The 16,676-nt window shown below is 38.7% G+C and overlaps 1 protein-coding gene across 1 annotated transcript in view; it reads left to right on the top strand.

Annotated features, from left to right (window-relative positions):
• dbndd1 (dysbindin domain containing 1) overlaps positions 1-15,948 on the top strand; it is a 28,102-nt gene extending 12,154 nt beyond the window's left edge. The window contains exons 2-4 of the mRNA XM_059993055.1: positions 3,711-3,848; positions 5,355-5,495; positions 14,320-15,948. Of these exons, the coding sequence (XP_059849038.1) occupies positions 3,711-3,848; positions 5,355-5,495; positions 14,320-14,489 (449 nt within the window). The 3' untranslated portion in view covers positions 14,490-15,948. The remainder of the gene's footprint in view (positions 1-3,710; positions 3,849-5,354; positions 5,496-14,319) is intronic.
• The last annotated feature ends 728 nt before the right edge of the window (positions 15,949-16,676 follow it).

Raw genomic sequence — 16,676 nt, 5'->3', positions numbered from 1 at the left:
CCCCCACTTTTTAATTTGGAATCTCTCTCTCTTCCTTTCCAGTTCTGAAGAAGGGTCTCGACCCAAAATGTTAAACTTTTTATTCATTTTCATAGATGCTGTGTGACCTGCTGGGTTCCTCCAGCATTTTGTGTGTGTGGAGTTCTGTGTCAATTGACTTAATTGTGGAATATACGATGGATGGTGCACTGCTGTGTTGATGCAATGTGATGGATAACACTGATAACTAACAGCAGCCATGCTGACAACAGGATCGCACTTACAGAATACTTTGATGAAACAGCAATGTTAGAAGGTGGAAATGTAGTGGGTTTTTAACAAACAAAAAAGTTGGCAAAGTAGCATGCTGTATAACTCATTGGGAAATAAAAGCTTAACTCTCCCAAAAATTAGAAAGAAGCTGGATTAAAATAATAATGGTGGTGGTAAGAGTGGGATGGTGAAGTAGATGGAATGACCTGACCTCTAGGCAGAAAGTGAGGAACAATATCCTAAACTTTAGCTGAGAAGCTCTTGCTGGGCTAGTTTCTCTGAAATCAAACAGGAGCACAACTCCAATCCATACCTGTATTTGAAGCTTGCTTTCATTAAAGAGACCTAGAGCAGACTGGACTGTTCTGGACTTGCTGAAGTATTTTGCAATGTGAATTTTGGAATTTGTGATGGTTTACTGCACTACCTTTCCCTCAGGTCCCGCTAGCTGAATGGTGTGTAGCAAAGAAGCAGAAGTATGAAGTAACCCTTGCCAGCCCTATTCTGCCCAGGACGTACACAAAGAACTTGCTCTGCACAATTTCAATAATCGCAGCCTTAGATTTTTTTTTCATTCACCAGCTGACCCACACCTTACCTTCTCTCTGTTGTGGACCAATACAGGGACCATATGATTACAATGCAAAACACAGCAAATACTGCAAATCTGAAGTCAAAATAGAAATTGTTGGAATCAGCAGGTCAGGAAGCATCTGTGGAGGGAGATATAGAGTTTCTAATCAGTGAAACAGAATTCACCACAAACTAATCAATAACCTTCATTCTGAAATGTTAACTGTTTATATCTCCACAGAAGCTGCCTTACATAGTATTTTCAGCATTTCCTATTTTTACCACCATAAAATAAACATTTCTAACTAAATTTATAAAGAAAGTCACACTTGAGTACATACAAGGGTTACTGAAACCTCACATATTTCCTTGTTGCCTTTGTTCTGTGAGCAGTTCCCACATACTGCTTCTCCAATGGCCACAGTATGGCTCGTGGAAGCAGCTGACTTCCAGTACATCAAATTAATTATCACCTTATCGGACAGAGACTGGGCCAAAGGCAGGTGGTCTTGGAAACAATCAAGCTAGAAAATACTTGCAGAGATTTAGCGCTCGAGGTCAATGATTTAGTGTGTGCTCATATGGGGACTTGGAAGGGCTGAGTTAATAACCAGCATTAGGAATTTTCACATTTTTAGTTTCCACTATTATTCCATCTTTTTAACATCTGATGTTAACTGATCAAAGTACATCCTTTTATTTACATCAGATAAGCAAAAACTCTACTAATGTAAGTATACAGTAACCTGATCTATATATCTTTAACACAAATATAACTTCTCTCCACTAAACTGAAAGTATCAGAAATTATCATCAAGAAAACAGTATCTATGTGTCTTATTTTTACAGATATGCTGTCAAATATCATGTACATTTCATATTTTCTCTTTCAATACTTGTATATTTCATATTTTTCTTTTCAATACTATTAATGGTTATTTTCAATATAAATATCCTGCTGTATTTTTATATATTTAACAAATAAATTACCTGCTGTGACACCAGATCACATTCAGAATGTTGTTTTTAAAGGACTCAAATTTAAATTTAATCTGATAAATTTAATTTTCATTAAAATTGAAGCTCACTCAATGTCCTTATTAAACTGACATATTTCACTGCAGAAGGCTGCTGTTATGTTTTTGTTATGTTTTATTTTTACCCAAGGTAGAACTCTATTAATATCTGATGAATTTTAATTTCTAGAGGAGTTCTAATTGCACCAGAGGGGGAAAATAGTCTGACCTTACAATATCTTATAATGGAATTATTTTCCCATTTGTTCAGCAGATTTTATTTATTTTTCTTTGTCTTAAATGAGAACTTTTTTCTGTGGGTTTTGTAGAATCCTTTATTGCATGCACCATGACTGAAATATGAAAGGGTTCTATTTGATTTTTTTTTCACGCCATGTAATATAATTATTGGCAACACACCACTGCACTCTGTCTGCCAAATTGCCTATCAATATTTAATGAGTACTGGTTGAGAAATTAATTAATTATCACCCTTATCAGACAGAGATAAGTCCAACGGCAGTTGCGTTATACAAATAATTTGCACAGTGAAATTTATGGACACTCAGTATTCTTCTCATAAGTGCTACACTCATATTCATGTGATCCTCTGTTTTGAATGCAAACATATACACTTTAGTATTTCCTCTAAAACTTGTTTCTTTAAAATCATTAGAGACACAGTGGAACTATATGTGTCATTGCACATGTAAATATATGTTAGTCCAGATTTTTGAGCTTGCATTGAAGAAGGGGTACTGGTTGCTGACCTTGATTATGTTGCCCACAATGGACAAGGTGCACCAGCCACTGATTTTTCTCAGTTGTGACAAGATTTTGAATGTGGTTCCAATCTGAGGAGTCTTGTGGCCCAAGGAATCGTTGCGTTTCAAACTGCATATCCCCATGGACACTAAGATTAGATTATAAATTCTTAGTACAGAGAGCAAATTCAGATTCTGTCATACACGTGGAATTATGTTCTTAAATATCAAGAATAAACCTCTTTTAAAAGTTATAATTTTAAAAATGTTAAGATAAAACTCTAACCATGAAATTAATTTTCTTGGGCAGACAGACTCAATAATAATTGTCAATTAATATTCTATTAAAAACTAAATTAGAACACATTGAAGAAAACACCATCTTTGTGTTTTTCCAGCAAGAATGTTAAAAAAAAACAACACATAGCTTGCATTGCAGACTGTAGCAGTGCATCATGTTAAGGCGCAGGATGTCATTGACAGCCACTAAAGTTTTCTTGTGTTTAACTCTGCATGTGTAGGTGCCAGAATCTGCTGCTCACTTTACAAAGTACTAAAACACTAAAGCCTTCATCACAAATGCAAATTTTAACCCATTTAAAAAATGAATTCTGCTTCATGCCAACAAGATCTGCAATGTACGAACACATTGACACAGACACAATCAAACGCAGTTTTCTTCTTCTTGCCTTATAAACTTAACAAGCAAATACACTAGAGGTATACTAAATATGTGCCAGCCGTTGGCATAGTGGCATCAGCACTGGACTTCGAGGCCACTGCTATAGAAGTCAAATGCTATAGAAACGGCCAAAATGTCGCCTGATGTATCACAAGGCGCAAAAAAGAGCAATGATACCAAACATGTACTGTGTACACAGGCACATGTTTAAGTGTGTATGTATGTTTATTCTACACATGTAGAAGCTATATATTTGCATTTGGTATGAATAATTAAGATTATAAATTAAGATATTATACTAGAAATTATTATTAAAGCTTGGTAAACTAGAAACAGCTTTGTGGGAGTGATAGGTGAATTAAAATTCTGTTGTATGATTTTGAAAAATGATATATTTACTTCATGTGCATTCTCCCAACTTAGGAGAGTACAACAAAAATAATCATAGTCCGAAGAAACCAAAGGATCGTGAACAGTCAGAATCTCACATTCCCCCTGCAAATGAGGAGGATGGAATCCCAATTTCCACATCAGGATTACTGCAGGTGGTAGAAAGAAGACGTATGTATTAACTAACTTATTTGACTGCCTGAAATGTAGGCATGCGTATCTTGAATCTGATTTATTGTAATAGATACTGGAAGTCATTCTGATTCACAATATCCTCCTGGTTCCAATGCAAAATATTAATTAATATTGTTGTTCATTGTACCATGACTTGGGACAATGCTTTCTTTATGGTCAGATTGATCTTGGAGTCAGCTAAAGGGTTAGCACAACATTGTGGGCTGAAGGGCCTGTATGGTGCGGTACTGTCCTACGTTCCACCTACTCAGCTTTCCCAATCATGAGTTCAGAGTTTTGTTCACTGTTGTAAGTTAACACGAGATTCAAGGAGGTAAGAGGAAATTAGCAGGCCAGCCTAATGGTGAAAGCAATGTTGTTAAATAAGAGCAAAACTTTTCCTCATCTGTCCTGTGCATTTTATCACTGCTCTAGATTTATAGAATTACATACAATCTTTTCTGTGTCAGATCTTCAATATTCTTACTCATTTCCCATAGCTCTTCCCAAGTCTTTTCCTCAAGTAACTTTAAAAGGATGGTTTTGAACCTGTTTGAATAGAAGCAGGGCTGGCATATGTTCCCTCTGGCTGGACGGTTGAAATCGGGTTGTGTGGTGTCAAAGTGAGTGGGAAGCCATTTGGAACACAATTGAGAAACAGCTTCTTCCAGACAGTGGTGAATCTTTGGAATTCTCCACCCAAGAGGGTTGTGGAACCTCAGTGTTTGAATATAGTATGTGCTGGACAGAGAGTGATATTTTTTAAACTTTGAAGGTATGGTGTGAGTGGGTGCAGAGGTAAATGACCAGCCAAGTTACTGAATGGTGGAGCAGGCACAAAGGCCAGATGTTAATTCCTTCTGTTTCTGCTGTACTTATTTCTTCTTCTAGGGATTAAAAGTTCCCTCTACTCATGAACGGCCTCTCAGAAATCCATTCAGGCATTTTTGCCTCTGTATCCAAAGTCACTAGAGAAAATCTGAAAGTGAGTTGGAACATGATGTAGATGATGAGACAGTAGAAATGCTAAGAGTGGAAAAACCTTCACAATGTTCATCATATTAACCATATGTGGAGGCCAAGCTATCATAATGCACTCACACATATTCCACTAGTCCTTCAAGATTAACTGCTTCTTGTCAGAGGTCTGAGGACAGCTTCACAGGAATCAGTGAGTGTGACAGTGGGAGAGGCTTCACTTTTCCTGCAGCTCCAGGGTTGCTCTTCTCTGTCATATAACAAGCTGGCTGGTGGATTGTTCCCTCCACTTCTCCTACCAGACTGAACTGTAAACAGCAGTGTAACCCAAAAATGAACCAATTCTCTTTATTAACCATGTTTTTCTTAAGCACTTTCATAATTCAGTTGCTGTGGAAGAAATGCATGTAATGTTCTTACTTATCCTGCATTTTGTAGCTAAGGTTTTATAGATGTACCCTGGAACTTGAGTGCTGACGCCTGCACACGTACAGAGCATTTGCTTGTCTGCGTTTGTATTCACAGAGCCGCTGAGCAGCGTCTCATCTCTCGAGGTGCACTTTGACCTCATGGATCTGACTGAGCTCACTGACATGTCTGATCAAGAGCTTGCGGAGGTTTTTGCTGATTCTGATGATGAGAGTCAACCACACGATTCACCTGCAGGTCAGTGTCGGTGCGGGTTTGCTGAGACAAGGGCAAATTCTCGGGTCTGCCGCCTCATTTTAAAACGGAGGAGCAAAATTGACTTTGTGTATTAATTGCCTATTTGTTAGTTAACTTGTAGTAGAATATAATTTATAAAAAGTTTTTAAAACATTTCAGATAAAAGGATATTAAATTTAAACAGTGGTCTGTCATTGACATTTTGCAAATATGATGTTGAAAAGTGAACCTTTTCTCAGTTTTCCTACCCTGCTCTCATGGCTCTTCACCTGCATGTGTTCAGACAACTCTTTATACATATCAACTTATTTCTCAACTTCTCAGTTATGTGGAAACTGAATTTGTGAGAGAAACATTTATTTTAAAGAAGTATCTGAATGATCTTTGTGCAATTGTGTTTAAAGAGCAAATTTTTGGAATGAAAAAGACCAGAATGATGTCCTGCCAAACATTGCAAATAATACAATGTACAGAGATGAGAGACAAACTAAATTTTCATTTTCTAAAACTAATCGGAAGACCTCCATACATGGCGAGTGCTGGAACTATTTGCATGTATCCTGCCATTTGTGTCTTTGCTCATTGTAAACTTGTGCTGAAAACAAAACTTCATTTTTGGATTGTTGGTATTGTTTAGAACTTGTACCAGTTTCCAACTGCTCTTGAAAAGCAAGCACTATTGTGCTAAGGGCATTCTTACCTTCTCTTTGTTAGTTTCTTTGATTAAAGGTGTTTGATCCAGTGACAATGAAGAATTGATAATGTCTTTCCAAGTCTGGATGGCACATGGTAATCTTTCACACCATTAAGTGTATCACTTAAATATATTAGTTAGAGTTAAAGCAATACTGTATACAGTGCCTATAAAAAGAATTCCCCCCCCCCCCCCCGGAAGTTTTCATGGTTTTATTGTTTTACAACATTGAATCACAGTAGATTTAATTTGGCCTTTTTAACACTGATAAGCAGTAAAAGACTCCGTGTCAAAATGAAAACTAATTTCTAATTTCTACAAATTGGTTTAAATTTATTACAATTATTAAATATAAAATAATTGCATAATTACTCACCCTTTTCAAGTCAGTATTTAGTAGATGCACTTTTGGCAGCAATTATAGTCTTTAAGTTTGTGCAGATAGGTCTCTGCAACACACACAAAATGCTGCAGGAACTCAACAGGCCAAGCAGCATCTATGGAAGAAAGTACAGTCAACATTTCAGGCTGAGACCCTTCGGCAGGATTGCTGAGTTCTTTCACCATTTTGTGTATGTTGCTTGGATTTCCAGCATCTGCAGACTTTCTTGTTTGAGGATAGGTCTCTATCAGCTTTGCACATCTGGACACTGCAAATTAACCCTATTCTTTTTACAAAACTGCTCAAGCTCTGTCAGATTGCATGGGGATTGTGAGTGAACAGTTCTTTTCAAGTCCAGTCACAAATTCTCAATTGGATTGAGGACTGGACTCTGACTTGGTCACTCCAGGACATTAACTTTGTTGCTTTTAAGCCATTACTGTGTAGCTTTGGCTTTATGCTTGGGGTCATTGTCTTGCTGGAAAACAAATTTTCTCCCAAGTCGCAGTTCTTTTGCAGACTGCATCAGGTTTTCCTCTAGGATTTCCCTGTATTTTGCTGCATTTATTTTACCTTCACAAGCCTTCCAGGGCCTGCTGCAGTGAAGCATCCCCGCAGTATGATGCAGCCACCACCACGCTTCACGGCAGGGATGGTGTGTTTTTGCTGATGTGCCATGTTTGGCTTACACAAAACATAGTGTTTAGTCTGATGGCCAAAAAGCTCAAGTTTAGTTTCATCTGACCATAGAACCTTCTTCCAGCTGACTTCAGAATCTCCCACATACCTTCTGGCAAACACAACCTGAAATTTCATTTGGTTTTTTTCCAACCGTGGCTTTCTCTTTGCCACTCACCCATAAAGCTGCGACTGGTGAATCACCTGGGCTACAGTTGATGTATGCACAGTCTCTCCCATCTTAGCTTCTGAAGCTTGTAACTCCACCAGAGTTGTCATGGGTCTCTTGGTGACCTCTCTCACCAGTCCCTTCCTTGCACAGTCACTCAATTTTTGAGGATGGCCTGTTCTCAGCAGATTTATAGCAGTGCCATATTCTTTCCATTTCTTGATGATTAGAATATAAGAGCAGGGATGTGATGTTGAGGCTCTATAAGGCAATCATGAGACCACACTTGGAGTATTGCGTGCAGTTTTGGGCTCCTTATTTTAGAAAGGATACATTGGCATTCGATATGGTTTGGAGAAGATTCACAAGAATGATTCCATGAATGAAAGGGTTATTGTATGAGGAACATCTGGCAGCTCTTGGGCTGTATTCCCTGAAGTTCAGGAGAATGAGGGGGGATCTCATAGAAACATTCCGAATGTTAAGAGGCCTGAACAGATTAGATATGGCAAAGTTATTTCCCATGGTAGGGGATTCTAGGACAAGAGGGCACAACTTCAGGATTGAAGGACTCCTTTTAGAACTGGGATACAGAGAAATTATTTTAGTCAGAGGGTGGTAAATCTGTGGAATTTGTTGCCACGAGCGGTTGTGGAGGCCAAGTCATTGGGTGCATTTAAGGCAGGGATAGGTTCTTGATTAGCCAGGGCATCAAAGGGGAGGAGGGATGACTGGAAGAATTGGATCAGTCCACGATTGAATTGCAGAGCAGACTTGATGGGCTGAATGACCTACTTCTGCTCCTATATCTTATGATTGATTCAACTGTACTCCAAGGGATTTTCAGTGACTTAGGAAATTGTCTTGTATCCATCTCCTGACTTGTGCTTTTCAATAACCGTTTTGTGGAATTGCTTGGAGCGTACTTTTGTTTTCATGATGTTGTTTTTGCCAGGACACTGACTCACCAGCAGCTGGACCTTCCAGATGATCCAGGTATATTTTCACTGCAGTCAATTGAAACACCTTGACTGCTCACAGGTCTCCAAAAACAGATCTGCATTCAACTAATTATGTCACTTTTAAAACCTATTGGCTGCATCAATGATGATTTGGTGTGTCATATTAAAGGGGGTGAATTCTCATGCAATCAATTATTTTGTGTTTTATATTTGTAATTAATGTAGATCACTTTGTACAGATCTGTTTTCACTTTGACACGAAAGAGTTTTTTTTCTGTTGATCAGTGTCAAAACAAAGCCAAATTAAATTTGAAATTTAAATTTGAAACTCTCCTGGTGAAGGGTTTCGGCCCAAAACGTTGTCACTACCTCCTCCCATAGATGCTGTCTGGCCTGCTGAGTTCTGCCAGCATTTTGTGTTTTTATCTATTTCCAGCATCTGCAGATTCACTCGTGTTACTAAATTAAATTCACTGTGATTCAATGTTATAAAACATGAAAACTTCCAAAGTAGGGTTGTGAATACTTTTTATAGGCACTGTATGTTGTATTAGATTCAAACTGGGAAGTAAATACAGTATATTTGCACAAAGTATCGCATTCATTAAATAGTTTTTTCTTTATTTTTATACAATGAAGCTGCATAACAAATATGTAAATAATTGAAGATGAATCAGAATCAGGTTTATTATCACTGATATACGTCGTGAAGTTTGTTGTTTTGCAGCAGCAGCACAGTGCAATACAGGAACATTACTGTAAGTTACACCAAAAAGTATATAAATGTGTAAGTAGTGCAAAAAGAGAGGAAAATGGTGATGTTGCATCCATGGACTGTTCAGAAATCTGATGGCAGAGAGCAAGAAGCTGTTTGTAAAATAGTGGGTGCTGAGCTTCAAGCTCCTGTACCTCCTCCTTGATGGTGGTAATGAGAAGAGTGCATGTCCCCGATGGCGAGGGAAATTAGTGGATGTTGAATATACTGCAGAGATAAAGATTGATCCACAGATTACATCAGCAGCTTAGGAAAGGTTAAATTGCCGGTGGTGGGAAAGTTGGTTAAATAGATATGTGATGAGGTCAGGTCGGAATCAGAATGACTTTACGTGCAGAATAAACACTACTGTGAGCCAGGCAACATATTGCTATGCTTTTGTTTATATTTCAATGCATAAAAAATCTGTACAAGTCTGCTTTGCATCATGGATAAAACTTGGATTTAAGCAGAACATGATGTTTCCTTTGAGGAAACAGCTGTACTGTTTTTCCCATGACTTTTTGAGGGTAAGTATTGCAACAATGCAAGTGCAGGAGTCACAAAATGATTCTTCACACTCGTTCCTCTTGCATTTGGGAAAGGGAGGAGGGGAAGACTTCTTCCTTGCAGTTGACCTGGTCCCTTCCCTACAACTTGCTAAAGATTGAACATTTTAGGATTAAAACAAGGTTTTGTTCCTGAGAATTCTTTCTAACCCAAACAAAAGGCACAACAATGGCTGTATTTCATTAGGAGTTTGCAGAGAATTCATATGTCAACAAAGACGCTCGCTAATTTCTGCAGATATACTATGGAGAGCATTCTGACTGGTATGATCACCAAATGGCATGAAGGGGATCAGAAAGTTGTAAACTCAGCCAGCTCCATCATGGGCACTAGCCTCCCAAGTATCCAGGACACCTTCAAAAGGCGATGCCTCAACAAGGCAGCATCTATCATTAAAGACCCCCATCACCCAGGACCTGCCCTCTTCTCATTGCTACCATCAAGGAGGAGGTACAGCAGCCTGAAAATACATACTCAATATTTCCAGACCAGCTTCTTCCCGTCTGGCATCAGATCTCTGAGTGGCTGATGAACCCATGAACACTACTTCAGTATTTTTCCCTCTCTTTTTGCACTATTTATTTAATTTATTTTGTTATATGTATACTACTTACTGTAAATTATCATTTTTATTACTGTGTTGCAATGTACTGCTGTCACAAAACAAGAGATTTCATGATTATATCGGTGGTATAATGTTAAATGCAAGGTCATCTACTTTGGAAGGAAAAATGAAAGAGCAGATTATTATTTAAATGGTAAAAAATTGCAGCATGCTGCTGTTCAGAGAGACTTGGGAGTGTTTGTACATGAATCACTAAAGGTTGCTTTGCAGGTTCAGCAGGATATCAAGCAGGCAAATTGGATGTTGGCCTTCATTGCTAGAGGGATTGAATTTAAGAGCAGGGAGGTTATGCTGCAACTATACAGGGTACTGGTGAGGTCGCATCTGGAGTACTGTGTGCAGTTCTGGTCTCCTTCCGTGAAGGATAATGGCTCAGGAGGTGGTGCAGAAGGGGCTCACCAGTTTGATTCCACAGATGAAGCCGTTAGACTATGAGGAAAGATCAAGTTGCCTGGGACTGTACTCGCTGGAATTCAGATGAATGAGAGGAAATCTTATAGAGACATATGAAATTATGAAAGTAATTGATAAGATAGAGGCAGGAAAGTTGTTTCCACTTATAGGTGACACTAAAACTAGGGGACATAGCCTTTAGATTCGGGGGAGTAGATTTAGGATGGAGATGAGGAGGAACTGATTTTTCCAGAGAGTGGTGAATCTGTGGAATTCTCTGCCCAATGAAGCAGTGGAGGATACCTCAGTAAATATATTTAAGATGAGGTTGAATAGATTTTTGCATAGTTGGGGAAAAGGCAGGTAGGTGGAGATGAGTCCATGGCCAGATCATCCATGATCTTATTGAATGGCAGAGTAGGCTCGACAGGCCTGATTGCCCGCTCCTGCTCCTATTTCTAATGTTCTTATGATATTAATCCTGATTCTGTTTCATTTTGCAAGTTGGAAATGTGGCTACACAGAAATATTTAAATAAAACATTGCCAACCAAGGGCAACATGTAGTTAGTTAAACCAGGGCATTAAACTCATTCACTCAGATCTTGCTGCATCTAAGTTCCCAAGGCAGCAGCCAGCAAATCGCCCTGCTTGTCTTTCTCATTCTTGTGTATGGGCAGTATGTAAGCAAGTCTGGTGTTTGTAACAGATTGAGGTGACACAATTGAACCAAAAAAAAACTTTGATATAATGTCTTTTTGACCTGGAAGAGTGCAGCATATTCTTATGTTGAATTATTGACTTAAATCTCCTTGCGTGGCTCAGTGTCATCTGTTAAAGTTTCTGTGATCTTCGCTCCATTGAAAGTACTATGCTTCTGCGATGTTATTATTTGACAATAAGCATCCACAAGGAAACCTTCAGATGACAGGGAAAAGTGCTTAATTCTATTTGATATACAAGGGGCATTAATGCAGCAAATTTGGATTGAAAAATCAAAAAATTGCAGACAGGAAATCCTGGAATAAAAAGCGAACATGCTGTAGCTCAGTCAGCATCTGTGGGAGGAGAATCAGAGTTGGCATTTCGTATCATTGACAATTTGCCCACATGGTGTTTGACACCGGTCCAATCAAATCATTCAACCATTAATCTTATCTGTTCACATAACACATTGAAATTTTATTGCATTTACCCCATAAAACATGGTTCCTCAGTAATTGGGTAAAGGCTGGAGTCCAGTGTTTTTTTTAAAAATTGTTTTAGCAAAATATCCAGAAAATTATTTTAAAACCTGAAGCATAACAAAGCACAAGACTGTGGCCAACAACAGTTATATTATGAACAGTGCATCCATTTATTTCATTCCGAGCTTGGCTGTTGCTCATGAGATTGCTATGGAATACCTAATTCCCTTAATTGGTTCACCTATAAAGGCTGAGCCCCATGAAAGAACGGACGGTCAGTGGAGAGCACTGTATCATGTTCGACTCCAGACAGCATGTACAAAGGATGGAAATGCTGCAGTGGTTGGGCACAACTCCCACCCATTGACAGTCAGCAAAGGGATGGCAATGAGGGAGGAGGAAGAGGAAGGGAGAGGAGGGGAAAAATTGCCATTAGTTTCATACTGGACAGGGTACAGCATATTTAATGGGAAACTGGTAGTACATATAACTAATGTTCAAAGTGGTCCAGTCCCCATTTAATTTTAATGTCTGCAAGGCTCTGTTGTCTCATAGTTACCAAATATATGTAAAGATTTCTGTTTATAATCTACCAGTTTACTGCTGATTTCAAGAAACGAGAGCTTCTCAGAGCAGTCCACCGAAAGGAGCTTCCAGTGCCAGAATCCTCCTCAGTGAGACAGATTAAACTGGCTTTTCTTCACTTTAGTCACAAGCTGTCGTCTATTTCTGAACTACAGTCTTGGACACACCAACTAATGTACATCCCGTACTTCGGGGATAGCGAAGTGGTTAGTGCGACATTATTACAGGTCGGGGCATCGGAATTCAGGGCTCATTCCCGGCATCCTCTGTAAGGAGTCTATGTACGTCCTCCCTGTGGAATGCGTGGGTTGTCTCTGGGTCCTTAGGTTTCCTTACTGAGTCCAAAGATGTACTGGATAGGTTAACTGGGCATTGTAAATTGTCCTGTGGTTAGAACGCAGAACATTACGGCACAGTACAGGCCCTTTGGCCCACAGTGTTCTGCTGGCCTTTTAACCTACCTGGCTGCAAACATCCTTGTGAGTGCAGAAATTGAAGGGGATTCCAGCAGAGATATTTAAAGTATCCTTAGCTGTAGATAATATGCTAGAGTATTAGATGATAGCTAATGTTGTTCTGTTATTTAAGAAAGGCTCTAAGAATAAGCCAGGAAATCATAGTCATGTCAATGAGCCTGACATCAGTAGTAGGAAAGTAATTGGAAGGTATTCAAGTAGACAGATATATGAATATTTGGATAGTCGGGACTAATTAGGGACAGACAGGGGACTGATCAGGGACAGTCGGGGACTGATTAGAGATAGTTAGCATGGCTTTGTATGTGGTAAGTCACGTCTAACCAGTTTTTTGAGAAAGTTACCAAGGAAGTTGATAAAGGCAAGGCAGTGAATATTTCTACATGGACTTTTGCAAGGCCTTTGACGAAGTCCGGCATGGGAGGTTAGTCAAGAAGTTTCTATCGCTGAGGTAGTAAATTGGATTAGACAGTGGACATGTGGAAGAAGCCACAGAGTGGTAATGGAGGGTTGCCTCTCTGACTGGAAGCCTGTGACTGGTGGTGTGCCGCAGGGATCAGTGCTGGGTCCATTGTTATTTGTCATCTATATCAATGACATGGATGATAATGTGTTAAACTTGATCAGCAAATTTGCGGACAACATCAAGATTGAGGGTGTAGTGGATAACAAGGAAGACCATCGAAGCTTGCAGTGGGATCTGAACCAGCAGGAAAATTGGTTGAGAAATGGCAGATGGAATTTTAACGCAGACAAGCATGAGGTGTTGCACTTTGGGAAGACCAACCAGGGTAGGTCTTACACTGAGTGGTAGGGCACTGAGGAGTGTGGTAGAACAAAGGGATCTGGGAATACAGGTTCATAATTCCTTGAAAGTTACGTCACAGGTAGATAGGGTCATAAAGCATGCTTTTGGCATGTTGGCCTTCATAAGTCAATGTATTGAGTACAGAAGTTGGATGTATATGGAAATTGTATAAGACATTGGTGAGGCCTAATTTTGGAATATTGTGTGTAGTTTTGGTCACCTATCTACAGTAAGGAAAAAAATAAGATTGAAAGAATGCAGAGAAAATTTCAAGGATGTTTGCTGCCAGGTTTGAGGATCTGAGTTATAGGGGAAGGTTGAATAGTTTAGGACTTTATTTCATAGAACCTAGAAGATTAAAGAGGGATTTGAAACTTATAGATAGGCTGGTTAGGGTTAAATCAGGCTTGTTGGGAATTGCAGCTCAAAGGCCCTATTCTACTCTGCATCTCTAAATAAAAATAAAAAATCTCCAAATAAAATGGAGATTGCTGGAGTTTTTGAGATGTATTATTCTGTAACTGTTTCTTTCTGTTTTGTAGAATTGAACCAACTGTATCCAATTATTTCACATGGAACGCATTTAAAATCTCCCTCATGGACAAGAGCCAAGAGTGAACAGACCCATGACCGGAAGCACCCAAATGACCCAGATGCTTCTTTAAAAATGTCTGACCACTTTCAGACAGTTGAAGCACACAAGAAGCCCTAAGGACAAGAGAGGAGCTTTGCTTCTGTATGGAACTAAATGTACAGTGCCGAATATCTCTACTGCCTCATTCATAATTGTTCTTCCTCTCTGCTATTCTTCGGTTTTTACCTAAATTAATGAAAATAGACTTGCACAATCTGTCCCTGCAGTGACATTTCTACCAGAGGTCATCCAAGCTGTGAAAATCAAAGTTCATTCTCATGCTTTTGACGCTGTGTATGGGACGGTACTGTGGCCTTCATATGAAAATATCTGCAGAACTAAAACTTCGTATTGCCTTGACTAACTCAATCAGGTGGCTTCATCTTTCATTTAAAACAAAAAATCCTTACATTATATATAGTTAAACATTTCGTGGCAAAAGCTGCCACTTGCTGTCAAACGGAGAATACTTGTCTTCATTTGGCAGCTTCAGTGGACAATTCTGGCATATTCTTTTCACTTCACACAGGTAGTGCCTGCAACATGCACATCCTAGAGGGGGGCAGATGCAGGCAGTGATGCACAAAAGGGGGATTAAACCTATGCAAATAGAAATAGGGAATCTCTCACCTTTGATGGTTAGAACTCTTCCACTGCAAGGAAAGCCAAGTAGTTAATAAGTGTCTATACATTTTGTCAATTTTTCCAGCATATCAAGATGAAATTGAGAATTTTTATTTCTCAGGCAGCATCATTGGGTGGCATGTATATCATACTGAACAAGTTTATTTGTACGGAGATTATCATTAATCTTTAGACTAATTTCTAAATGAAACCAATGGTTTTCTTTTTCATTACCCAAACTGTGCTTATAATACAGCATTGTCTTTCCAGTTACAGTTATCCATTTGATAAGTAGTTGTCCTTCTTGCTCCAATGCAGAAAAACAAAACATATTCATTGAAAGTAAAGGCCTGGCTGAGCCAAAATATTAACTGATATTGTGTGATTTACCTACATGGGTAAAGAAAATGAATTCAGCTTCACTTTTTGTTGTACAGAATTCATTACTCTAAACCAGAATATTGCACTAGTTGAACTTGTGTACAAATGAGCAATTTATGTCAATTGCTAACTTTATTAGTTGGTAAGCTGTCTTTGTAAGTTAAGGTTTATCCATGTAACCAGAACACTGCTCTCATTTCCTTTCAACAAGAATAATCAGTTGCATCCTTATTCATTCCATTTGAATGCTATGGTTTGAACCAGGTGCTAAATCAATTGAGATGGATTACCGGTACTTACTTTGAAGCCTATGTCAATACCAAAACATGTTATGGTCAAACAAGCCAAATTTGGCTTTGGAATCAACTGCCTGAATTATTGTCTTTGTTTGCAAGTTTTAAATTTAGCCTTTAAGACTTGCAAATAATCTTGAAGCTCAAGTCATCTTTTATATTGGTTTGTTAAGTTGTTACAATGATAGACCATTTGTCATTTCTTGTACAATTCAATAAAAAGGAATGTTTTTGATTTGTGTGATTTTTATTTATTGTACTGTAGCTTTGCATTTTCATACATTCCTTGTTTCCTGAGCATTGAGTACTTCTAGAAAAGTAACTGTGCCTTATTTGCCATATTCAATACCATTACTCCTTCGTGGAATACAAAAGTAATCAGAAGATGAAGCAATGTTTAAATATCAGTACCAGCTAAAATCCAGCAGTAATCATTCTCTCTAATTAGAGAAACTATTCTTCAAGGACAAAGGCAGATAAACAGGACCCAGCACTGATAAGGCAAAAAAAGTGAGACAATACTTAATTTTACAAATTTCATTTTTTGTGTTTTTGAATGTCAGTTAGATTGAGTGTTGACAGACAGCAAAGCTAATGACATGGCATCTCATGCTTTTCAAAGGCCAGGTTGTAACAGTTACATTATAGAATCTCCTAAGGCTATTCACTGTTTGGCTCTAGAATGATCATAGCCAAAAGAATACCTTCCCAGACGCAGCATAAATTCACAGCATCAATATTCATTTGCAAGTAACCACAGAGTTGGACGGATCACTGGAGAAAGCAGCAGAACACACACTCACCATACAGAAGGGGGAGGACTGCACTGAATTATCAGTCTCCAGTGGGAGATGCAGATCAGATGTTTCGGCATGGCTTTCGTAGGAACTTGGTCAATCTTTGGGGAATGAAGTGAAATTGTCAGCTTGTATTCTGCATAATGATCAGCGCAGGAAAAGGAGGATTC

The sequence above is a fragment of the Hypanus sabinus genome, chromosome 17, assembly GCF_030144855.1.
Source record: "Hypanus sabinus isolate sHypSab1 chromosome 17, sHypSab1.hap1, whole genome shotgun sequence".
Classification (NCBI taxonomy): domain Eukaryota; kingdom Metazoa; phylum Chordata; class Chondrichthyes; order Myliobatiformes; family Dasyatidae; genus Hypanus; species Hypanus sabinus.
This window is presented reverse-complemented; position numbering and strand designations above follow the sequence as displayed.